The 25,180-nt window shown below is 41.3% G+C and overlaps 2 protein-coding genes across 4 annotated transcripts in view; one reads left to right on the forward strand and one right to left on the reverse strand.

Annotated features, from left to right (window-relative positions):
• GLMN (glomulin, FKBP associated protein) overlaps window positions 1–2,095 on the reverse strand; it is a 73,724-nt gene extending 71,629 nt beyond the window's left edge. The window contains exon 1 of one of the 3 annotated variants that reach the window (XM_030205376.1): window positions 1,994–2,095. The gene's annotated coding sequence lies outside the window, so the exon portion shown is untranslated. Of the gene's footprint in view, window positions 1–1,262; window positions 1,316–1,993 lie in introns of those variants that run through there. The other 2 variants (XM_030205372.1, XM_030205377.1) reach the window with 2 other exon arrangements.
• Window positions 2,096–2,120: 25 nt separating this feature from the next.
• Window positions 2,121–25,180, forward strand: part of RPAP2 (RNA polymerase II associated protein 2) — a 121,715-nt gene continuing 98,655 nt past the window's right edge. Inside the window, exons 1-4 of the mRNA XM_030205378.1 lie at window positions 2,121–2,273; window positions 6,978–7,023; window positions 9,352–9,466; window positions 23,209–23,307. Coding sequence (XP_030061238.1) covers window positions 2,255–2,273; window positions 6,978–7,023; window positions 9,352–9,466; window positions 23,209–23,307 — 279 coding nt within the window. The 5' untranslated portion in view covers window positions 2,121–2,254. The remainder of the gene's footprint in view (window positions 2,274–6,977; window positions 7,024–9,351; window positions 9,467–23,208; window positions 23,308–25,180) is intronic.

The following is a 25,180-nucleotide window of genomic DNA, read 5'->3' on the forward strand; positions in this document are numbered from 1 at the left end:
TTGGAGAGGGCTAGGGCTTCAGCCCAAAGGAGGGGTCTCAGGTCTTCAAGGGTCTGCCCCCTCCTTTCCCATGTGGCTATGCCACTGATTAAACACCCAACATCTTTCTTACTCCCACCTCCAGGTCCAACTTTCTCTGCCTTCTTTTTCTCTCATCTATCCCCAGCTCCATGATCTCTCTCGCCTAGTAAAGGGCCACCAAAACAAACATTGTGTTATCAGAATTAGATACTTAACAACCAGACTTGCCATTTATAAGTACAATTTAAACAACAAAAAAAAAAAACATTACTTAGGTTGAAACCTGGGACCATTTAACATTTTTTTCTTGTGTCTGCATCAAAAGAAAAGGATGGCATGTGGGAACTTGCTCCTTTTGTTTTGTGGAATGCAGTGCTATATTATAAAATGCACTTGCCTTTTTTTTTTTACTATTACTATTTCACAGAGAGGTATTGAATAATGGGGGAATGGTTTCCTCCATGCAGAGGGAAGGGCTTCTTTCATGCAGAAGTTCTGTCCAGAGTCTGTCTAAAAGTGCCAACATTGTACAGTTCAGCACACTATTCGCTGCTAAGTTCATACAAAGTTAATTAGGTTCAGTGGAAAATAAATCTATTGGCTCAGACTGCTTGCTATTTGAATATTCCATCACTGTTTCATTATTGCTACCAAATATTACATATTAAGGGCATTTACTTTAAACTTTGTTTTAATTCGTTTATCTAGTCCTTCCATGCACATGGTTTTCTTTTTAAACCCAAAGGTGAATCCTAAGGGTGGTTAAACGATTAGGTATAAACTGTGTTGTTTCTGACTTTACTTGTTTTGTACTGCCTTAGGTCCTACTGATCTGTACATCTGCTGTCTAGAATTTTGGAAGATGGAAATGAGAAAATAAAAATGTTTTGATGTACTCTGTAGAAGTTGTTATTTAATTTTGCAGTGTATTTATGGATGCCTGTTCTGGTGTGCATGTGATTGTCTATAATTATGACTATGATTTCTAAACATGAGGAATCATTAAAGGCCAGATTTTTAAATGCCCAGTTTGGTATATATGCTAATCTCAAATGTTTCCGACATATCCGTCTACTTGCTCCCATGATAGAACCCAAGTTTGCTTGGAATAATGTGAAATAATATGGTCCAGTGAAGACCAACTCAACACGTTCCTTAGCTGGGTTCTAGTATTATCATATTGAAAATGTGACCATACCATGCCTTTGTGGTTATGTTCCACTAATAAGTTAAATGATTACCTGGCTTTCTTGAAAGGATTATATAAACTTTGGATGCATGACTAGAAAGCAAAACATATACTTCATTCAATATCACGGACAGCCACAAGACAACCTTTTAGAGTGGATAGTGTTCATAAAAAGCTCCTTTTATTATTAACCAGATAGAAGAGATAAGAGTTTTCAGTTTTGGCACAGTATAAGTCATCACCAGAACAAAATATAAGAAAACCAATGGACTGCATTAGGGGCTTATAGCCCATTCAAATGTTTAAACAAGAGAGATATGCATGAAACAAAATATGTATTTTTATTTTCACTTATAAAACCACTTGTCCCTGAGACATGCTCAAAATAATAAGAATAACCCATTTGTGTATCTAAAATATAAACTTCTACAAAATAGATGAAGTGAAGATGCAATTTCCATGTGCCCCAATGAAATTTAATTTTACTTCCATCAGGAAACAGGCTATCCTCAATGAAATTTGACCATCTGTATAGAACAGTATAGAAAGATAAGCACAGAATTTATAACTGCTGTTTCTACCAGCATTTTACATTTTTACAGATGGACCACGCATATGCAGCAACTTATTTCTAATAACCTTTTGCTATTGTTAATTTTGCAATGGCGTTTGCTATTGTTTTAGGTGAGCAAAAATGGTAGCAATCTCCACCTATTGGCTTCACCCATATGATGAGTTATATAGGCTGATACCGTCTCTTAATCTAACCTCCTTGGTTTTTACCTTTTCTTCCGGTTGCAGTAAAATCTTCGTCATACAGCAGCGGTACCGAAAAGCTGTGAGCCTGTGTGACTACCCTGCAGCTTGCCGTATGCACCCCTTTCGGATCCGTCCGCCCCTTCTGACGTAGCTTCCTATTTGGGCCAAACAGGAAGCTGGCTGGGTCAGAAGGGGCGGGAGCGGGACGAGTGAGGGAAGGAGAGGCTGGGTGCTGGTTGCACCAGGCAGGTAGTTGTTTGGCATCGCTGCCGTACCGAAGATTTTATGCAAATGGAAGAAAAAGGTAAAAATCGGGTAGGAAGGGGAGGAACGAGAGAGCCGTCGGAGGAATTCGGGGGGGGGGGGGGGGGCTACTGGATCACGTGCGTACGGGTGGGCGGTAGAGTACACAAAAGTTAGATTGAGAACAGGAGACGCACGGCACGGGGTGAGCCTATCTATAATGGGTTGAATCTAGTAGGTGAGATTGTCGCCATACTGCTTCACCAAAACCAATAGCAAAAGATTATTAGAATAAGGGACTGCCTATGCGTGGTCCATATGTAATAAATTAAAACACGTTCCTGTTGGATAGGCAGTGCCTTAAAAGGTGGAGGACAAATTATTATTTTTTTTTTACTTATTTGACAACTTTAATTTAGTTGGAAAGCGTCCCATATGTAGATATAAATATCATGAAATTAAAGCTGAAGATCACTAAAACAGCTTAAAAAATTATTGTAGGTGGTGGAAACAGCAGTAATAAAGGCTGTATTTTGTGCTAATTTTTCTAGTAAGCTGCCTCGGGAAGCCTGGTGTTATAAAGATAGAAGTATACTCTGGAACTCTCCTTTCGTTGGGGCACATGGAATCACATCTTCACCTTATCTCTTTTGTACAAATTAATCTGTTTTGAGCATGTTTCAGGGAGAAGTGGTTTTCATAAGTACATAAGTATTGCCATACTGGGACAGACCAAAGGTCCATCAAGCCCCAGCATTCTGTTTCCAACAGTGGCCAATCCAGGTCACATATACCTGGCAAGATCCCAAAAAGTACAAAACATTTTATGTTGCTTATCCCAGAATTAAGCAGTGGAGTTTCCCCAAGTCCATTTTAATAATGGTCTATAGACTTTTCTTTTAGGAAGCCGTCCAAACCTTTTTTAAAACCCGCTAAGCTAACCACCTTTACCATATTCTCTAACAATGAATTCTGGCGTTTATTAGATGTTGAGTGAAGAAACATTTTCTCTGATTCGTTTTAAATTTACTACTTTGTAGCTTCATTGAATGCCCCCCCTAGTCCTAGTATTTTTGGAAAGAGTAAACAGATGCTTCACGTCTACCCTTTCCACTCCACTCCACTCATTTTCTTATAGACTTCTATCATATCTCCCCTCAGCCGTCTTTCCTCCAAGCTGAAGAGCCCTAGCCTTTCCTCATAGGGAAGTCGTCCCATCCCCTTTATCATTTTTGTCACCCTTCTCTGCACCTTTTCTAATTCCACTATATCTTTTTTGAGATGCGGTGACCAGAAGTGAACACAATATTCGAGCATCTCTCTCTCTCTCTCTCATGTTCCTCAGTCTAGCATCTCTCTCACGCTCCCCAATCCAGCATCTCCCCTTCGTATCCAGGTATCTTCCACGCGGCTGTTAAACCTCTGTCACTGTTGCAGCTCATTTAGCAAAGCAACAACAGTGTTAGCAATAAAATGAGTGATTACAAAACAGTTGAGCCTTAATACAGAAGTGCTCTTCCAGCCGTTCCCTATCTTGCTCCTTCTGCCAGCGAGTGAGGCCAGCAGAGTCTTGCAGAGCACTTCAGCGCAAAGGCTCCATGGCCTGGTAACCAGTTGTTTTCTAATACCTTCATGGCTGTGTAAGGAACTGTGACAGCAACAGAAGTTTGAGAGGAGTTCCAACTGGATTCAGGTTTGCCTGTCAGGGTTCATTCATTTTTGTGTTTACCCCTTCACATGCAGAAACTTGTAACCTTGCTTTTCTTAGGGAATGCAGTCGGGGAAATCAGAGCTACAAGTCACTGCATGCAGTGGGGTAAACATAGGACTGGATCAACTGTTGGGCGAATCTGGATTCAGCTGGCAACCCTAGGAAGAGGGGAGATGCCTGGACCACGTATGCTCCCAGCATATGCTTATGATAGGAACTTACATGCCTTTATAAGCTCCTTGATGCTGCCCCAGTGGTTTACAGATGCCATTGCACACATTTACACTTGCTCCAAGTTACTCAGCACCCACATTTTTATTTTATAAAAGGCATGCATTTATCACATCACCCCCTTCTCTGCCTGTACTACACTTCCCAGGAACACCTACAGATGTATATATAAGTATATACTGGAATGTGCTATATTGCTGTGTAGGTTTTCAAAGGTCTTTTGTGCTTTGAAAACAGGCTTAATACATGGAAGAAAACTTTTATAAAATTACCTCCTGAGTCTAAATAAATAAAATGAGAATTTTCAGTTCTTAACAGAAAGCATTTTGGAAGCTTTTCACTTAGAAACCTGTGTTGAAAAACCAGGACTGAATTACCTTTTTCCAGCGTCCGAATTATTGCACCTTGTTACAGAATCTTATTAAGGAAGCATGTCAGCTTTTGAGCAAATTACTTGCAAGAAAATCCACAAAAGAGTTAAGTAGAAATGATTTGATTAAAAGACTAACGAATGTTTAAGATGCAGGCTTTTGGAAATTACTGTGGCACCTTCCTCTGCAATGCTGTCTCAAGGGTTATCTGAGGAAGGTGCATGATGGTCGCAAGTACTTGCATTTTTAAGCATCTCATAGCCCTATAGAGGTATCTCCTAATTTAATTACTACTACTACTACTTTTCATTTCTAATTACTTATTTTGTTTTTGAGAGTGATGAACTTTGCTGGAGATGTGTCTGGTGTATTTTGAAGGTTTGGGGCAGCTATATTGAAGGTCTACAGTATTCTTAGGTACAAAGTTCAAGTGTATAAAGCCATCTTACTTATTCTAAATTTCAGACTAAGGCTTGGTTATAAGGGTTTCCTACAATGCTTTCTCTGTTCACACACAGTTTAATGCAATTGAATTTTATCATGTCCAAAGTTTCTATCACAACTGCCATGATATGTTACTCCACTGGCCCATCAAACTCATCATCTGGCCCTGTCATTTGGATGTACCAGACCGATTCTAATGAGAATTTGGGCAAATCCCTGCCTGTTGCTGTCTCTCACAAGTAAAAGATAGTGTCCTTCACATCTGTCTGATTAATAGTTGCTCATGGTCCCATTCTGTAGTTTCTGGTGATCTTTGACCACAGGCTTATCAATTATACTTTATCAAAAACAAAAGGCTCACAGAGCAATCCTTTCAAAATTATTATAACTACCCAATAATGTCCTTCAGTAAAGCATGAATCCAGTATTTCTTGTGTGTGTCTTTGTAAAGGGAAAAAGATCTCAAAGACTCTTGAACAATTGAATGATTAATGTTTTTATTATATATTCTCAACTATAGGTCCAAAACTCCTTTTATCCATAATTAAAATAGGCGGTGGTATATGTAATTAAACTGAACGTGTGATTTAACTTATCTCAGTGAACCTGAAGATGTTATAGGTTAAATCAACAAACTAAAGAGCAGCAAATCACTAGGACCAGATGATATCCATCCCAGAATGAAATGAAATTGCAGGTCTACTATTAGTAATATGTAACCAATCATTAAAATTGTCTACAGTACCTGAAAATTGGAGGGTGATCAACATGACTCCAGTTTTTAAAAAGGGTTCCAAGTTGATCTGGTACACTGCAGACTAGGTGCCAGGCAGAACGGTTAAATCTATTACAAAGAACAAATTACTGAACGTATAGATAGTCATTGTTTAATGAGAATTGCCTCAACAGTCTACTACATTTTTTGAAGGCATGAATAAACATGTAGATAATGGTGAGCCAGTTGATACGCTGTTTCTGGATATTCAGAAAATATCTGACAAAGTAACATAGTAAATGACGGAAGTACTTGCTGAGGAAATTACAAATCATGGGATTGGAAGCAGTGTCCTATTGTGGATCATGAAATGGTTAAGGTAAACAGAGGAGGATTAAATGGCCAATTTTCTCAGTGGATAAGGATAAATAGTGGACTACCCCAGGGGTGTGTACAGGCACAAGTGCTTTTTAACGTATTTATAAATGATCTGAAATGGAAACAAATAGTGAGAACATCAAATTTGCAGATAATACCAAATTATTCAAAGTTGTTAAACCAGTAAAAAAAAAAAAAAAAAGACGCATTGGACTTGAGGTTTCAGAGAAATAAGCCCCCAAATAGTGGCCCAGTCCATTTCTTGGGGAAGATGGAGTTCTAGCTTCTGTGACATAGAAACTTATATACAGTGAAACATAACTGTTATAAAATTAATCCTTTCAAACTGCTCACACCCTAAAAAATTGGCCTACCCACCGAAACTACCCCCCACACCTGTCCACATCCAAAGACTACCACCCTGCAAACTACCTCTACTCTCAAAGCTACCCCTTACAACTGCTTTCCCCAAACTGCCTCAGCTCCAGTTTTCTTATATATATATATATATATATATATTTTTTTTTTTTTTTTGCCAACTAACATCTTTTGCTGTGGACAGGACCAGATTAAATAATTGGTAACCTATGTACATAATTTGTGTCCAGCTGTTTAAGGGAGCACTGTCAGATATGCTGAGGACTCAGGATGTTAGGATTGGCAGCTCTCTGGTATGGTCTTGATAAATGAGGCTGTCAGGCTTTATTTTTCATAATCCGTCCTTACAAAGTTGCACAGTCTGATCAAGTGAGGTCTATAGATTTGTCCCGTAGAGTTACAGCATTCTCATTCTGAAACGAGTGTGTAGATTTATTTTACAACCCAGTCGGACAGATGTTCTGAATCTGGAAAGAATCCTTCTCATTAAATTAGACATTTATTCCAGTTAATCATCTTTTATTTTCCGTTTGCCAGGAAGAAAACACACCAGGCCTTTGAAAAGTGAAGATGAACATAACAGGTACAGTATTCCAGATTCTTCTCCTGGCTTTTTACAAAAACTCTGAAGAACGGAAAGTGGCTCTAGTGGTTAATTAAGAACTTGCAAACCCATGCCAAGGTGGCACTAATAGCTGGTTTAGTTTTGCCAGCGATCCAGTTGGAGTTATACCTGGGGATTTAACTCAGTCAGAACCTGCTACTGCCATGTGCACTGCCATTTCTGACAGGGGTTCTCATTGGTGACTACTAGTGTTTTTCATTCTAACTAAGGCCCTCTCTGTCCTCTAGTGGTTCTCCATCTACTCCTTAGGGCATATTAAGCCAGTTGGGTTTTCAGGATACCCACAATGAATTTGCATGCAAATCCATCTCCTGCATATCCATTGTCGATATCCTGAAAACTTCAGTGACTTAAGTGTGCCCAAGGAACCACTGTTCTAGAGCCCAGGCTTTGCAGTGAGAGTCCTCAGTTGGGAGCCACAGATGCATATATCCTGAATTCTACCAGTAGGTGTCACTGTTGGGTGATGGATAGTATTCTCCATCTTAATTTACTCTGTCACTTATGAACTTTAATGCAATACCACTTTGTATTTCTCATCCCGGAAATGGCGATCACCATTAAGGAATGATGTAATCCACATTGAGCCTGCAAATAGGTGGGAAAATGTGGGATACAAATGCAACAAATAATAATAATCTTGGGGTGAAGTAATCATTTCTTGTATACAGTTTACTCCTCGGAAGTTTATTAAGATTGTGACTAAAAGTTGTGTATTTAATATGATAAAAAGTATATAGTGACATACAGCTATTTGTTCATGTTTTGGTTTTCTTTTTTTATTTGGATGCACATTTTAATAGGTATACCAGCTGTCTATTTTCCATGTGTATTATATAATTAAGTTATTCTCTACAAAATTCCAAGGGCCCTCTTTACTAAAGACATTTTACTTACCACATGTTAATTGCCAGAATTATTATGCAATAATTGCAAAACCTCTGCATAACTGCAAAACCTAGCAGTTTCCCATTCAGAGAAAATATTACTGTCCGTTAACTGCAGATAATGCAGTGCAGTAAGCTGGCATTAACATGGCAGTTAATGGAGAGCAGTAAACAGTTATTCCTTGTCCTTTTCAGGAGATGAATCCAGAAACTAATAGGTTGTGTCCCTCTACCAGCAGATGGAGATCGAGATCACTAAACTGAAGGCAGTGGTACCAGACAGGCTGCCCCTCCTTCACTTAGTCTATCTCTATCTCCAGCAGGTGATAGCTCTTTATCAGCTCCTGGATTCTGCTTTTCTGGGGCTTCTCCTGGGCTGTTTGGGCGATTGTCCAGGAGGTGTCAGCCTTGGGGGCATTCCTGGTTGTTCGGGTCCCTGCCTCACCCCATGGTCCCCTGCCTTCCAGTTGTTTTTTTGTCTGAGTGGTTTTGTAGCCTTCCTCACACTAAAATTAAACAAAAAAAAGTATTAAGTGAGAACTGTGTTTGTTCAGCTGTTCCCAATTAGTTAGACACTGATTGGATGTATCCAGAAGGAGTCAGTCTGTTAGTACTGGCGCTGCCTGCAGGGCTGATTCTGCAGCAGGCTCCTGACTGGGAGGGAAGATCGCTGCTGCCTTGAGGCGCTTTGTCTGGCTGCGTGGGTGAATCCTTGTTCATTTCTTACTGCCAGGGGTGAGCGTGTGGCGCAAGGTGGCAGAGGCGGTTAACTGTTGATGCAGCACATTACACGCATTAAATGCTAAGCTGTCTTAATGTCCATTAAACTTGAATCTTAACTGTTAGCTCTGTATTGGTGTTAATTTGCCACCTTAACATTTAAAGCAGCATAATAAATAGACTGCTAGGTGTCCCTTTAAGGTTTTGGACTTTTCTGTAATGCTGTTGGGAGCATGTGTGTACCTGCTGTTCTGTGACAGGTCTGTTTTGATCTGTGGTCTTCTCCCTTTCTACAAAAGTTCCTTCTTATTTGAATCTTACCTACTGTCTTTTCATTTCCTAGTGCACTTGGCCAACTTATGGTCTTTGAATTTCAGATATGTGCAGAAATAAACTTCCATAGCACAGAGCAAAATATCTTTCACCTGGTCCAAATAGCTTTCTGAGCATGAGAAAAAAATTCACGGGATGAATGTATATTTTTCCTTATATGTGGTGCAGGAATTTTTTTTTTTTAATTAGTGGCTATTATATATAATAGTACTAAACAGGTTTAGATAAGTTTTTTTTTTCCATGATTTGCTTTGAAAATGAGATATGTGCAATGAAGAGGTAAGCTGTGTGTAGATGCTCTTTTGATGACATGTGCATTGAAAGTATGTGTGACCTTGTTTTATAGGAGAGCAGCACTGGAACTGGCCATTAGAAAGAAGATAGAATTAGAAAAAAAAGCTTTACAAATTGTTGAACGACTCATGGAAGAAGATGTCACAGAAGAGTTCTTGCTGGGTTGTGTATGGATTTTATTTTTATGTTTTATGGGGCTGCTGATTTTGAATATTTATTTAAATCTCAGATGAAAAACAGAAAAGTCTTGCAAGTCAGTTTGTTTCTGGGCATGGTTTTGAAACAGTATTTCTTTTATTCCAAGAATACATTTTCTGCCACTTCTGAAATTGAAAAACAAAATTCTGTGAAAAGGGACATTCTGCCTAAAGCACCTCAAGACTTTTACCCAGTTCTCAAAATAGGTATTTTCAAGGAAAAGTGTCTTGGTTTTTATTTTTTCTGCCTTTTTAAAATTAATCGCTCCCTCTGCAGTCTTCTGCTTGAATATGATAACTGGAAGGAGACAGCAACCTGAGACACAGTGCACTCTTAATATCATCCACTAGCTGGTAGGAGCTATCACTATGTCAGCAGCTCTTTTTCCTCGGACCCTCCTGCAGTCTGAGTGCCTCACATCCATGATGTGTCCAAGGCCTGATTTAGCCAGGATGGAGCCTTTGGGCAAAGGATTTTGCTAGCAGAAGATATGCTGTTTCAAAGCTGTGTGAGCAAACTGGCTTGTTTGGGGGGGAGAGGGAGGGGTAATTTGATAACGCTTTTTCTGGGTGTAAAGATGTTTAATATTCAGAAAGGGACTTATATTGACTTATGCAGCTGCATACACATGTAGAGTAGTAGCAGAAAGAGTGTGCCTGTTTTTCCACAGTCTGTGTTGAGGGAGCATTCCTGGGGTATAGTATGGGCAGAGCAGAGGCAGAGTTACATTGTATTGTGCATTATTTTATACACGAAGACCACAGAATCTTTGCTATGAGCTGCCAATCGCGCTGTATTCTTTTCAGGAAGAGTAGAGCCTAGAAGTGTTCTAAGATCTACCGTTATTCAGTGTGTGTGGAAATCAGCATATCACAGTTGAGGACTCCTAGTGCAGATAGAACATGCCAAGACACATCCATGTCAGGCCATCATAAGTGCCTGATTTCTTCATTGGTGGTTTTGGATAATTCAATAAACCATTGAACCCTGCTGGATACCCAAGCTTTTTGTCATCACTCCCCTTGGTTAACACCACTTCTTTTCCTTCATGTATAGTACCCTGTACATTATAAAGACATTTTCTTTTTTTAATTCTTTCCAGCCCAAAGGAAATTGGAAATAATTATACAGAAGTGGTCAAGACTGTGTCTGTGTGGGGGCTGAATAACTCTGAAAATGGAATGGGATGAAACTTAGCAGGAGGGAAAAACAGATAAAAAGACATACATTTGAAAATAGACCAAATCAGACTATGAGGCTTATTTTCAAAGCACTTAGCCTCCCAAAGTTCCATAGAAACATATGGAACTTAGCCTCCCAAAGTGCTTTGAAAATATGCCTTTATGGGTTCCAGATAAATAATCCTTCTCCCATTCCACCCCCCCCCCCCCCCCAAAAAAAAATAAAATGGCCCAATGCACTTATATCAAGTTTCTCCTCCTTTTTTTTTACTTGAAAATTTTTATTAGATTCAAAGCAATAAACATATAATTGCATTCCTATACAAAATTCAAATAATACAAAGCTCTGAACCAATAACAACTGGAACCCCCCCTTTCCACTTCCCTGCTACCCTCCCCCTGTGGCTACCCGAATGTGGACTTGCAGCCTATGCGCACTAATAATAATGTCATTGACCTCCACAAGAAGTTTACCATATTCTTAGTTCGCGTCCAGATATCTTTGCAAATGCCACCCCCATTGTAGTAATTTCTGATGGTTGTTATTCCTCAAGGCTGTAAGCTTTTCTATCAGTAACACAAATCTAAGTTTTATATGCCAACTGCCCAGGGACAGTTGGGTAGATGATCGTCAGTCCCTGGCCACCACTATTCGAGCTGCAGTCACACAAGTCATGATTATCTTTTTTTGGTACCAGTCCGTATCTTCTATGTTTGTTTCATTGTTGTCCCGACTAGTTTGTTTGCCACGTGCATTATCTGGTCCCAGAATCCCTGAATCTTCCTACAAGCCCACCACATGTGGATATAAGACCCCTGGCTAGGGCAGCCATGCCAACATGTCTGGACTTTCGTGCTATCCATCTTTTGCAGTTGCTCTGGTGTGATATACCATCTCATCAAAAGTTTATAATTGCATTCCCTTATAGCCATAGAAATATTACTCTGTGTTACTAATTTTACCACAGCTGCTCCAGAGGACTCCTCTCTGTGCATTGGACATTTCTGAAGGGGCCACTTAAAAGATTATGACTGCAGGTAGAAGAAAAAAAATCTTTCCTCTGTAAATTGTAGGTTGAACTCAAATACTCAAATGAGGCTATCACATCCCCCTGAAATAACTGGGAAATGAAAAAAATGCCGTGTGTCTTCCACTTAGCACAGCTGCCTGTTCAGGTACAGCATCTGGGAATAACGCTGACACCGGCGCTAAGATGAAAATCGAGGAGAGCTGGTTGAATTGTTTAATGGAATTCCACTTTTGCAATATATGACTAACATAAGGGTTAGAACTAGAATTCATTTCTTTCCACCCCTGGGGTGTCCAGACCAAATCCAGAAGTTGACATCAGACTCACAGAAACAGAAGTCTGCACGGCCGCATTGCTGATCTGCAAGGGCAGGCTTCTACATGGAATGTTGCTAGTGGAATAGCAACATTCCATCTAGAATCTCCAATAGTAGCAACATTCCATGTAGAATCTCAAATAGGGAAAGGGAAATGGGACTTGATATACCACCTTTCTGAGGTTTTTGCAACTACATTCAAAGCGGTTTACATATATTCAGGTACTTATTTTGTACCAGGGGCAATGGAGGGTTAAGTGACTTGCCCAGAGTCACAAGAAGCTGCAGTGGGACTCGATCTCAGTTCCCCAGGATCAAAGTCCACTGCATTAATCACTAAGCTAGGATAGTGCTGGGCAGACTTGTACGGTCTGTGCCCTGAAAATAACAGTTACAAATCAAGAAGCTATACACAAAAAGTAGCACATATGAGTTTGTCTTGTTGGGCAGACTGGATGGACCGTGCAGGTCTTTTTCTGCCGTCATCTACTATGTTACTATGACACTGATTAGCTTGTTAAGCAATTAAGTTGAACGTGCAAATTGGCTATGCGCTGATTTGTGAGTGCAACTTCAGTCATGGTTTATAGAATCCAGGGGATTGGTTGGTCACAGATTTGATCATTGTAAACCGTCAGAGCTGTATATAAAATGGCCTGAGACTAAGGGGATATTTTGCTTACAATTTTGCATTGCTTAGTGTTTAAATCTGTGAAATGTGTTTCATACACTTCTGCTGTGTTAATAAGTGCTGTTTATACAAAAATGTCAATAAAAAAGAAATATAAAAAGGAGGAAGTGACGTCACCGATGTAGTCGGTAGCCAGAGTGTAGAGCTCCGCGGGTTATAGCAATAAAAGAGTGTCTACCCTAGGATAAAAGCTAGATAATTAATCCCGAGATCGCTGGAAACGGATTATAATAGCGTATGGCGGCTAGAAAAAAGTTGGCGAAATACAAGTATTCGGCGGATTCGCCGCGGGCTGTTAAAAAAGTGAGCGTGGCCCTACTTCAGAGCGGAGCTAAAATGGCGCCGACCGAGGAAGAAGATCCCGATAACGATATGGAGGAACAAAGTGCGGGAGATACCGAGGTGGAAAGGAGCGAAATCATCCGATGGTTTCAAGAGCTTAAATCTGAGATGATCAATACCAGGAAAAGTATACAGTCGGCGGTTGCAGAGCTTCGAGAAGAGGTAAAAGAGATGGGTCAGCGCGTAGTTGAGACTGAGGAGCGAACAGAGGCAATGGCGGGAGAATTAAAAACGCTAAAAAAGAAAGTAAATATGGAACAACAAGTGAGATTGAACATAGAGCAGCAAATAGAGGACTTAGAAAACCGCTCCAGACGGAGTAATTTACGTTTTAAAGGCTTGCCGGAAGAATCTCAATATAAGGATGTAGAGAAGACTGTAAAAGAGATCTGTGCCTATATTTTGAATCAGGGAAAAGATCCCCAGGAAATGCTGGAAGGGCCCACAATAAAAATTGATAGAGCCCACAGACGTTTGGGACCGCAGAGGAGTGAACTCCCCAGAGACATAATTGTGTGCTTCCATGACTTTCAAGTTAAGGAGGCAATATGGCGGAAAGCACGCGCTATGGGGGAAGTGGAAAGGAATAATGTAAAGGTACAGATTTTTCAAGATCTGGCGAAAGCAACTCTACAAAAAAGGCGGGACTTTAAAGATATAACTAAATATCTGCAAAAGGCTGGCCTGCGATATAGATGGCTGTATCCCAGCGGCATATTGGTATCAGTGGGTGGTCAAACAAAGAGAATAATGCAAACAGAGGAAGCATGGAAAATATTGACAACACTAGGATGTAAGGACTTGCCAGAAGTAACAGCGACACCTCAAAGCTCCCAAAAAGGCAAATCCGCCAAGGGAGCGGGGGGATGGAACCAGCAAAGCAGAGGCAACACTAGAAGGAGCCCAACATATGAGGATCAAGGGCATGAGAGAGACGCAGAGACTTGAAAAAGCTACTGGTTCCAGGGCAATAGCCCGGATCTAAATCTGGTATTATGTACACTGTATTATATGAGAAGTTATGTTAAGAAACATTGAATGTTTTTCTATTTCTGTTGGCTATGATTAAAAAGGGGATTACACGAGATGGATGAGGGTGGGTAAGGGGGGACATGAAAGATAAACTGAGGATGGAAAACCCATCGGAACGACACTTCCTTAGGGATCTAACTGGCATCTAAGCTTGGAGGCCAGTTGAGGGGACTTAATGGGGGAGGGGAGGGGCAGGGGGGGGGTAGGGAGGGGGGTGGGATAACAGTGGGATCATGGAATGTGAATGGCTTGAATACCCCTGAGAAAAGAAGTATTATATATAGGGAAATTTATAAAATGCATTGGGACATTGTAATGTTGCAAGAAACTCATATTCAAAAGAAAGATGAAAGACTACTACAATATAAAAATATGGGCACTGGATTTTTCCAGGCTGATCCCAGAGGGGGGAAAAAAGGAGGGCTGGCAATTTATATAAAAGATACAGTCTCCTTTGTTCATGAACAAACATATGTGGAAAGCCAGGGTAGATGTATAGCGATTAAAGGTAAAGTAAATAACCAACCAATTACATTAATTAATGTTTATGCTCCTAATGAGGGGCAAGGTGCATTTTTTGAGGCTTTAAGGCAGGAACTGCTCCAATTTGTATCAGGGGATATAATACTAGGGGGTGATTTCAACTGGGCCTTGTCAGACTTGGACCGCTCTAAAGGTGCGAGAGGAAGGGGTCAGGCAAATACGACCAAGCTTCTGAGAATGGTCAAGGATCTGGACCTGATTGATGTTTGGAGGATGCAACATCCGGGGCAACGGACTTATTCGTTCTATTCCCATGCACAGCGTACTTATAATAGGTTAGATACCCTTTGGAGTTCCCGTAATTTATGGGGTAAGGTGAGGGATTCGGGTATAGGAACCATCCATGCATCAGACCATGCACCTATTTGGATCTCTTGGAAGGGATTAGGGAGAGAACGGGGTCATACTTTTTGGAGATTAAATGAATCCTTGCTAGACACTGTAGATGCTTGTGAAGAAATTAGAATAGTGATACAAGAATATTTAAAACATAATGATAATGGGGAAATCTCTGATGGGATCCTTTGGGATGCTCTAAAGGTGGTAGTAAGAGGGCATTTGATTAGGAAAGGGAGTCAGCGTAAGAGAGAGAGACAGCAACAAGAGTTGAGGGTGCGACAAAGGCTAGTCACTCTAGAAGCTCAGCATCAAGGGGGACGAAATCAGGGAATTTGGGGGGAACTGCAAGAATGCAGGGCAGAGTTACAACGGATTCAATTACGCCAAATGGAATATCATCGCAAACTTACAAAACAGAAGTATTTTGAGTATAGCAATAAGGCGGGTAAAATGCTGGCACGAAGTTTAAGACAACAGCAGATATGTCACACAATCACCAAGATAAAGGGGGTAGGAGACCAGTTAGCTCACCAGGATAAGGAGATTCGGGAAAGATTTGCTCAGTATTATTCAGCCCTGTATGCCAAAGAAACGAGAGCCAGCACGGTAGGAATTCAACAATATCTGGAGGGGTTAGGTCTACAAAGGCTAACGGAAAATCAGAGAGAATATTTAGATAAACCTATTACGGTGGAGGAGATAGAAGGAGTAATTAAGGGCTTGAAGGGGGGGGAAAGCACCGGGTTTAGATGGATACACGGCCAAATTTTATAAGTTGTTGGGTAAGGAAATAGGTCCATTGTTAGTGAGGGTGGGAAATGCATGTTTCAAAACAGGGAAGTTACCGAAAAGTATGTATGAAGCGGGGATTACGGTCCTCCCTAAGCCAGGTCGAGATCCAACACAATGTGGCTCGTATAGACCGATTTCTTTAATAAATATTGATATCAAGATATTGGCTAAGGTTATGGCCGAAAGAATTAATACATTTCTGCCTCAGTTAATTCATCCGGATCAATCTGGCTTTATCCCCAAAAGGCAAGTAGCTGACAATATCCGGAGAACATTAAATATAATATGGGAGGCACAACAAAGGGAGGAGGATATGGTGTTGTTAACAACTGATGCAGAAAAGGCCTTTGACCGTGTGGAGTGGAACTATCTTTGGGAGGTATTAAAGGTCATGGGATTTGGTAAGGGGATTGTAACTTGGCTCCAGGGACTATATACAGCACCAATGGCAAGGATAAAAGTCAATGGGGGATATTCAGATCCGGTACAGATACAGAGAGGAACTAGACAAGGGTGCCCACTTTCACCTTTGCTTTTTGCTATAGCAATTGAGCCGTTTGCACAGAAGATTAGGGAGACAACACAGATAAGAGGATTTCAAGCGGGAGCAGGGGAACATAAGATAGCTTTGTTTGCTGATGATATTCTCTTTTATGTAAGTCATCCGGAAGAGTCTTTAACTCGCATTTGTAATGAGATTCGAAATTTCGGAGAGTTGTCTGGATTTAAAGTAAACTATGATAAATCGGAAATTTTGAGTATCAATACATCCCAAATTGTGTTGGAAGCTCTGTTGCAAAAACTTCCCTTCAGGCATGCACGAGATAATTTTAAATATTTAGGAATTTGGATATCAAGGGATATCACAAAGCTATACGGATTGAATTACGCTCCGCTATTCCGGGAACTGCGTACAGATATGAGCAGGTGGAAAAACGGACTGTTATCATGGTGGGGCAGGATAGCGGTGATAAAGATGAACTTGGTTCCCCGGATGTTGTTTCTATTCCAAACATTGCCGCTGGAGGTTCCCACAGCAGCTCTAAATAAATTACAAGCTGATTTGTCTCGGTTTGCGTGGGGGGGCAAGCGGGCTAGAATATCCAAAAGAATTATGTGGGGGAAGGTGGAGGAGGGAGGACGGGGGCTACCCAATGTTTTGTGGTACTATCAAGCAGCGCAGTTGAAACAGGTGGCAGAATGGAGCAAAGGGCATAGATCACCTGTGGCGACTCTGGAACAAGATTTAATACCTGGGAGTAATCTGGAAAGAGGAGTGTGGGGATCTATAAAGATGTCTAACTCTCACCAGGGAAATCATAATCCATTCATATCTCACTTGCAACATATCTGGGATGTACTAAAGTACAAATTTAAGAAGGGGGTAAAAACCTCTACCTTAGCATATATTAGGCAAGAAGCTGAGTTTCCCGCAGGGCGAGAGGGAGGGGTATTTCGGGAGTGGAATCGAAAGGGACTGAAAAGATTTAGGGACCTTATGTCTGAAGGGGTGTTAAGAGAGTTTGTAACCCTTCAAAGGAAATTCGTACTGCCAGATTCCGATCATTATGCTTATTTACAAGTTAGGCATTTTATGAAGGGACAAGGGTGGTTGCAGTCTGATCCACGTGAACGAGAGATATTGGAAAACATATGGGAAACCTTGGAGGGAGGAAAGAAGGGTATATCCAGATTATATAGATATATAAGGGGAGACAAAATGAAGAAATTACCCTATATGACAGTGTGGGAGCGAGATCTAAATATTGAAATGAGTGTGAAGGAATGGGAAAGGGTGTGTATGGAGGTGAAAAAAGCATCTATCTGTGTATTAATAAAAGAAAATGCGTACAAAGTTCTAAGTAGATGGTATTACACGCCGGACAGGTTAAAACGAATATATCCCAATGTATCTGATCAATGTTGGCGATGTAAGGACGGGGTAGGTAGCTTTATACATGTATGGTGGGAATGTCTGTATATACAATCATTTTGGGTGGATGTTACCACACATTTGACACACATTCTGGACACACAATTTCCAACAGAGCCAAAATGGTGTTTACTAGGGTGGGGAAATAAAAGGGGTCAGAAATGGCAAAGGAGGCTTAAAAGATTAGGGTTGGCAGCCGCAAAGTTGGAAGTTGCGGCCCACTGGAAACAGAGACTTGGCCCCACTATTGCATCATGGAAGATGAGAGTCAAGAATATTGTAGGCTTGGAACAGTTGACTGATAAGAGAATGGGTAAATACAAACCTGATGCTAAAGAGTGGATTCATTTGGAGAAATTATGGACTAATACATTGTAAAAAAAACAGGGGATACAACCAAGAAGTGGACAGTAATGAATAGGGGAGGGTGGGAGGGGGAGGGGGGGGGGAGAAAAATATTAAAACTGATGATAAACCGAGATGTAACTCAATTGTTTGATGTATTTCAGAATTTTGAAGGCAGCATAGCCTTACATTGTGTTCCTTAAGTTGTGTCTAATAAAAATTTTCAAATTAAAAAAAAAAAAGACTCCTGAAGCAGGCCTGTGGCCGAAACACGGTACTGTGTCGAGTCTGTGAATAAAGTGGTACTTTGTACACCAGTAAAAAAAAAAAAAAACAGAAATGTATTTCCTTTTCTACTGAACATAATGCAAAGACACTTGCTATGCACATTTCTCAAAGCTAATGTATTCCATTAAAACATTCAAAATAAAATGCTTTAAAAAAAAAAAAAAGAAATATAAAAATCAAACTCCGGTATAAAGTATCACATACTATGTATAATAAGTTTATCTTGTTTGGCAGACTGGATGGACTGTAAGGTCTTTATCTGCCGTCATTTACTATGTTACTATGTTATGTCAGAAACACTGCGCCTATTCCAGTTTTTTGAAGGACTGCAAACATGAACCCCCAATGGCCTCGGTCAAAAGCCTTTTACGCATCCACTGCGATTAATATCGTAGAGATGTGCTTCCTCTTTGCCACACATATGAGTTGGATTATCTACAGTCTGCCAGCCCGGGATAAAGCCAGCTTGGTCAGGATGGATTAGATTAGGCAACTGAGGAGCTGGTCGATTGGCTAGCAGCTTGTCTATTATTTTTTAGATATACATTTATTAACAAAATGGCACAATAAGATCCGCAACATGTGGGATCTCTCCCTGATTTCCAGAGAATAATGATGCCTGTCGTGTTCATTGTAGGGGATAGCTGGGCAGTTTAAGTTAATGAATTAAATGCCCTAGTCATGAGAGTCACTAATTGATACCTAAAGGTCTTATAGAAGGCATTGGTAAAACCATTGAGACCTGGAGACTTCCCCTGTGGTAGTTCCTTAATGACTGTTATTATCTCCTGCCCCATAATTGGTACATCCAAGTGTGCCTGAATGTCCTCTATTAGGCTAGGCATTCAAATATTCCTGAGATATTCCTCTATACTGTGGGGTGTGATGGAGGAATCATTAGCATACAGCTGTGCGTAGAATTCCTCAAATCGGGTCTGAATGTCTTTCCCCCTGGTAAGCAGTTCCCCTCCATCCCTCCTAATTTTCAGAATATTTGAGTCAGTCTGTCTTTTCCTGATCCTAGGCGCTAGTATTTTCCCTGCCTTATTTCCATGCTCATAATAGGTTTGCTGCAACCGTTTAAGTTGGAAGTCTATCTGATCAAGCTGTAGGACGGTGATTTAATTGATCCCGAACATGAGTAATCTCTCTCCTAAGTATTTTTGATGGTCTACATATATAACTAGCCTCCAGTGTTGTTAACCTAGTGTGTAAACTTTGTTCCTGAGCCTGCCTCTCTCTCTTCTTCCTGGCACCCCCATTTAATGATCAAGCCTCTGAGAACTGCCTCCAGGCTTTCCCATAGTGTAACTTCCTGTACCTCCCCTGTATCATTGAATTGCAGAAATTGCTGCATTTCCTTGATGATACCTTCTCTGACTGGGATCTGCTAACAGGGATTCATTCAGTCTCCAGAAGGAGAGTCCTCTATTATCAGAGTCAGAGAGAAAGGCACGCCAACAGGGGGCATGATGTGACCAAGTGATGTTCTCAATACCCACCTTCTTTAGTCTGCCAAAACCCATCCCCCCAGAGCAAATCAATTGAATAGCTATCGTGAACTGCAGAATAAAAAGTGTATTCCCTAATGTTAAGGTTGCAGGCTTTCCACAAATCAGTCAGCTGCAGGTTTTTTTAATTAACTTAGAGAAAGCTCTAGTGGGGCATGCATGAAAGGTTTGAGTAGCGGGGTGGCAGTCCCCTCCCATAAGGCTGTGGCCAGTTGCTTCTGAACGGATAATGTCCCTATGATCTTCCAAAATTTTCCAGGTGAATCACTAGGCCCATAAATATTTATTAATGTCACTGCATCCCACATTAATGATCCATTAACGAGTAAGAATCTGTCCTCATCATCTAGGTAGATATTATCTAGCTGAAAAACTATGCAATGGTGCCCTCTCTTTTTCACCCCTCCTTTAGTAGAGCTGCAGAAAACCTGCGGGTAATCCTCTGTGTTTCAATATGTGTTCCCCTCTTTGTGTAAAATATGTTTCTTGAAGAAGTACCACCCCTAAGTCTAAATGCTTGCATTCCTTAAGTAACAAACTATGTAGTGGATGCTTGGAATGCCCTCCCGCGGGAGGTGGTGGAAACGAAAACGGTAACGGAATTCAAACGTGCGTGGGATAAACATAAAGGAATTCTGCTCAGAAGGAATGGATCCTAAGGAGCTTAGACGAGATTGGGTGGCAAAGCCGGTGGCGGGAGACGGAGATGGTGCTGGGCAGACTTATACGGTCTGTGCCAGAGCCGATGGTGGGAGGCGGGACTGGTGGTTTGGAGGCGGGGATAGTGCTGGGCAGACTTATACGGTCTGTGCCAGAACCGGTGTTGGGAGGCGGGGATAGTGCTGGGCAGACTTATATGGTCTGTGCCCGGAAAAGGACAGGTACAAATCAAGGTAAGGTATACACAAAAAGTAGCACATGTGAGTTTATCTTGTTGGGCAGACTGGATGGACCGCGCAGGTCTTTTTCTACCGTCATCTACTATGTTACTATGTTTTCTTGGGATGTTGAGGCCTTTAAAATTGAAGGTTCCTATCGTTACTGTATCTTTAGACGTGTATAATATTTAAACAGCAGAACATGAATCAGACTTTCCCAAACAAACCTCCTCTGCATTATACATCCCCCAGTATAGCCACATACCCCTCCCCTCTGTTTGCATGTACCCTTCCTTCCTGTCCCCTCCTCCTCCCTCCTCTTCCTCAGACCCTGAGCCTCCATTGCCATCCGGCATGGAGAGAAGGTGAATGTGGAGATGGTGCCCGACATCTTCAGGATGCCCCAATACAACCACCTGGTTCCATGATCTTACTCAATACACCTGTTGGTGTCCCTATTATAATTCCCCCCTCCCCCCATCTCATCAGCTTTCCAACTTCACACAGCTATAAAGTTACTAAAGAAATGTCTTCTTTCTTTCTTGAGCTATACCCAGATGTTCTCAGGTCACTTCTGCTGTTGTTGCGAGCAGTGATCTTGCTCTTTGCGTCAGGTCGGAGTGCTAAGTAGTAGTAGTAGTAGTTTAGACAGATCCCCCCCTCAGCTTCTCTGCTCCAGGTGGCAGAGTCTGAGCTTCAGCAGGCAAGTTATTTACTTGTAACTGACGCAGAATCTGCATACTCGGGAGTCTGCGCTCTTTTGGTAATTCCATTAGCTGTACAAATCAAATTAAGTAGGAAACCCCATTTGTACCTCATGTTGGAGTCTATCAAAAACTTTGTAACCCCCGCAAATTCTCTCCACTTCCGGAGTGTCATGGCGGAAATGTCCTGAAAGATTTCTGCTTTGAGAGCTTTCCACTGTAGAGGTTGCTGTAATCTGCTTAGGCGCATTATCTGTTCTTTAAGGGAGTGGTCCACAAAACATACCACTATATCCCACAGTGCATTGTCTCTTCTAGGGCCCAGCGCTCTATGGGCTCGGTCGATCCTGATCTCCCACCCTCCAGAATCCTCAGGTGCTGCTAGGTGCATCAGATGTCGCACAATCTCCTGAATTACTGTTTTGCAATCAGTAAAGGCCATTTCCTCCAGGACCCCCCCCCCCCCCCCCCCCCAAAAAAAAAAAAAAAACAAAAACAAAGGTTGCACTTGCGGGACCTATTCTCAAGGTCCTCAATCCATTCTCACAGCGCTTTCGTGTCCGTACTTTGAGTATCTTGAAATACTTGCAAATCCTTCACTTGCTCTTCACATTAGACTACTCTTTCTTTGAATTCTGCTTGCTTAGTGGTTAGCGCTCTGACTTCTTTTTTAATACTAGTGAGGGCTTCCTTCAAATCCTGCCACACCAGCTGGATATCCTCTCTTAGATCTTTCATCCACTTTTGTAGTCCCTAGCCTCCTACCGTGATTCTGAGGCCGAGTCTTCCTCCATCTTCGATTCGATCGGCGCCATCTTGGGCCCCTCACATTCTAGTTCTCAAGCTCCTAGTTTGTTTCTCATGCTGTGGTAGCACTATTTTTGCTGAATCTGACTTTTTTCTGGCTGCCATTGGTAAGATCAGCCTCTGGGAAGCTTTATAGCGATTACTAGGCAGGTTAGAGAGGAGAAATAGCTTATTTTAATGGCAGCCCTCACGGAGCTTCAGCCCTGTCCTGCCATTCCTATCGCTGACATCACTTCCTCCCCAAGTTTCTCCTTCTAAATGGAAAAGCTTTGAGGTGTGTGATCATTGTCATTTTAGATTGGTGTGGATATGATTAGTATACCTTTTGTTATTGATGATTAATAAAAGGGGGGATTAGATTTTGCTTCCCAAACTTTTGTTCATGTCCCCCCCCCCCCCCCCCCCCCCCATTTTAATACTTGGAAATTGACAACGCTGCAGATGATGATAGAAACAAAATAGTAGACCTCCAGTCCCCTCTCCTCCCCTCCCTTATCCACTTCCTCCTTCCCCCGTTTATCCAGAGCACGAAAGCAGTAGCAGTCAGCACAGGATCCTATGGTTCAACATACCCTAGTTCTCTGTACAGATTTCCAGTCTAACAGGAAGCCACACGGGGAGGGTGTAGGGCTCACAAGCCTTGTGTTGAGTGTCCGTACTGGGTATAGGTCACAGTGGAGGTTCCAGAAGAAGAGGGAGCAGCCGTCCTGTGACTCACCAGCCACTGATGGTGTGACCCCATTTGAGAATCACTATTTTTTGGGTTCATACAACTCTCTATTTTATTATTATAAGTTTTGATATAATTATGGGTTCAAGAACAGAAGTGTTATTTGACGATTTATATGTATTGTGTTCTCTTTTGCACATTTTTTTCATAATATTGTACTTCTTTGTAATTGTGAAGTATAGAGAGGGATTTATTTAGAAATCTTTTTAAAATTAACTTTTCTAAGGCTTCTTGTCTGTTCTTTCCAGGGGAGGTTTATTACACCTGCACACTACAAGGACACAGTAGATGAACGATTTATCATCAAACTTTGTGGCTATCCCTTGTGTCAAAATAAGCTAGAAAAGGTATGTTTTTCCATACAGTCCTAGGAATTAGGAAGACAGAAGTAATTCTCTGTTCCATGTGTTGGGGTACAACTGCTGTGTTCCGTGTTTAGACCTAGCCTCTGTATTAGGTGTTCTGTTTTTATGAAACAGTATTCAATTTGTGTATCCAGTTTGACATTTTCTAGTTCAGCTATTCTCAGCCCACAAGGGGCGCGCGTTTGCGCACACACACACACACCTTTAAAGGAGATGGGATTTGATATACCGCCTTTCTGTGCTTACAGTCAAAGCAATTTACATATTATATACAGGTACTTGTACCTGGGGCAATGTAGGGTTAAGTGACATGCCCAGAGTTACAGGGAGCTGCAGTAGGAATTGAACCCGGTTCCCCTGGTTCTCGGGCCACTGCAGTATCCATTAAGTTACTCCACCACTGTGCTCACCAATGCTGCTTTTTCATAGATTCTGTGATTGGTTGCAGGGAGCCTGCTGCTATTGTGGGTTGGATCCCTTGTAATCATCCCACCCATGAAGGATGGCCTGATATTTGAGTACTGGTACCCTTTTTGGTAGAAAAAAATATATACAGTTGTGCAAGTTTTTAATTCTATAGGAAAAATTCCCACTCACCAAATCTGTGTTAATCAGAAGCCATTCCTTTAAAAAATCATAATTGTATCAAGGTAACAGAGTCTGAAAGGACTAGAATGTCTCTAGTAGGGAACATATATAGGTCACGGTTACACTGGTGTGGCTGTGCTAGGATCAACTTCAGTTCTGATAGTGAATCAGGAGTAGATGCTGTGGCATTCTGTATTGTCTGAGGTGGAAGGAGTATCTTCTAAGTAATCTTTGGAAGTGAGGGTCTTTTTTTCATAAATAATCACAGCATTATGTCCTAGTAAAGAGGAAAATAAATGACAGCTATAACAGAAATAATAATATCACATTAGTACCCAAGGAGTACAGACAGCTTTTGAAACACAGCATTAAAAATTTAGGCGTTTCTTAGATATGAGTAGAAAATAAAGTCTGGGAGCTAGATGTCCTAAGTATATATCACTTAGACACAAAGGGGGCGATTTTATATTTTATAATGTGACATCTAGATTTAGATGTGATCAACATGTGTAAATGTTGGTATTTTAGTCAATTAAGTGACAGCATACCAGCATAAATGTATGTGCGTCATTTGCATGGTGTGCACTTTCACCATGGGCACGCACATGGGTGGTGTTTAGGCAGAGCGGGGGGGGGGGGGTGAGCAAGTATGCACATGGATTATAGAATACTATAATTTATGCACATTCATGCAAAATGTAGGCACAGTCATTTACACCAGCTATAGAGCTGCTAAAAGTAATCACATCTTAAATGAAGACACAATTTTAGGAGGAAGTGATGTCATCCTGCTAATGGTAGCCTAGCCAACGAGCTCCTCCAAGTTCTGCAACTTTAGCTACCATTAGCCGTAGGGAGGTTCCTTTTTTTGGCTCAGTTCATTTTCCAGTGTGGTTCGGGTTCATTGGGAACGCGAAGAGCAGTACAAAACTGAAAACTTATCTTAAATCATATGCTTATTGGGCAACAGTATCCTCAGAACTTTGTTCAACCAAGATGGGGGCTGTGTCTACGGCACCTGCCTCACTGCCACATGGTGCCTTGGTGGAAGAGGAGGCGGATCTCGGTCTGAGCCTGCCTGGGTAAGATGTGATTAACAGAAAAGACTTGACCGACTAGATGATGGATCTCAAATCTACTATAGCTTTCCTTAAGCAAGAACTTTCTGGGATAGGTTTGCCGTCTAGTAGACATGCCTTGTACATCTTTCTGAGTTTAGTCTACTTCGACTCGGTGGAGATTTCCCTCAATTTCCTCAGTGCTCTCA

Source organism: Microcaecilia unicolor, chromosome 6 (genome assembly GCF_901765095.1).
Source record: "Microcaecilia unicolor chromosome 6, aMicUni1.1, whole genome shotgun sequence".
NCBI lineage: Eukaryota > Metazoa > Chordata > Amphibia > Gymnophiona > Siphonopidae > Microcaecilia > Microcaecilia unicolor.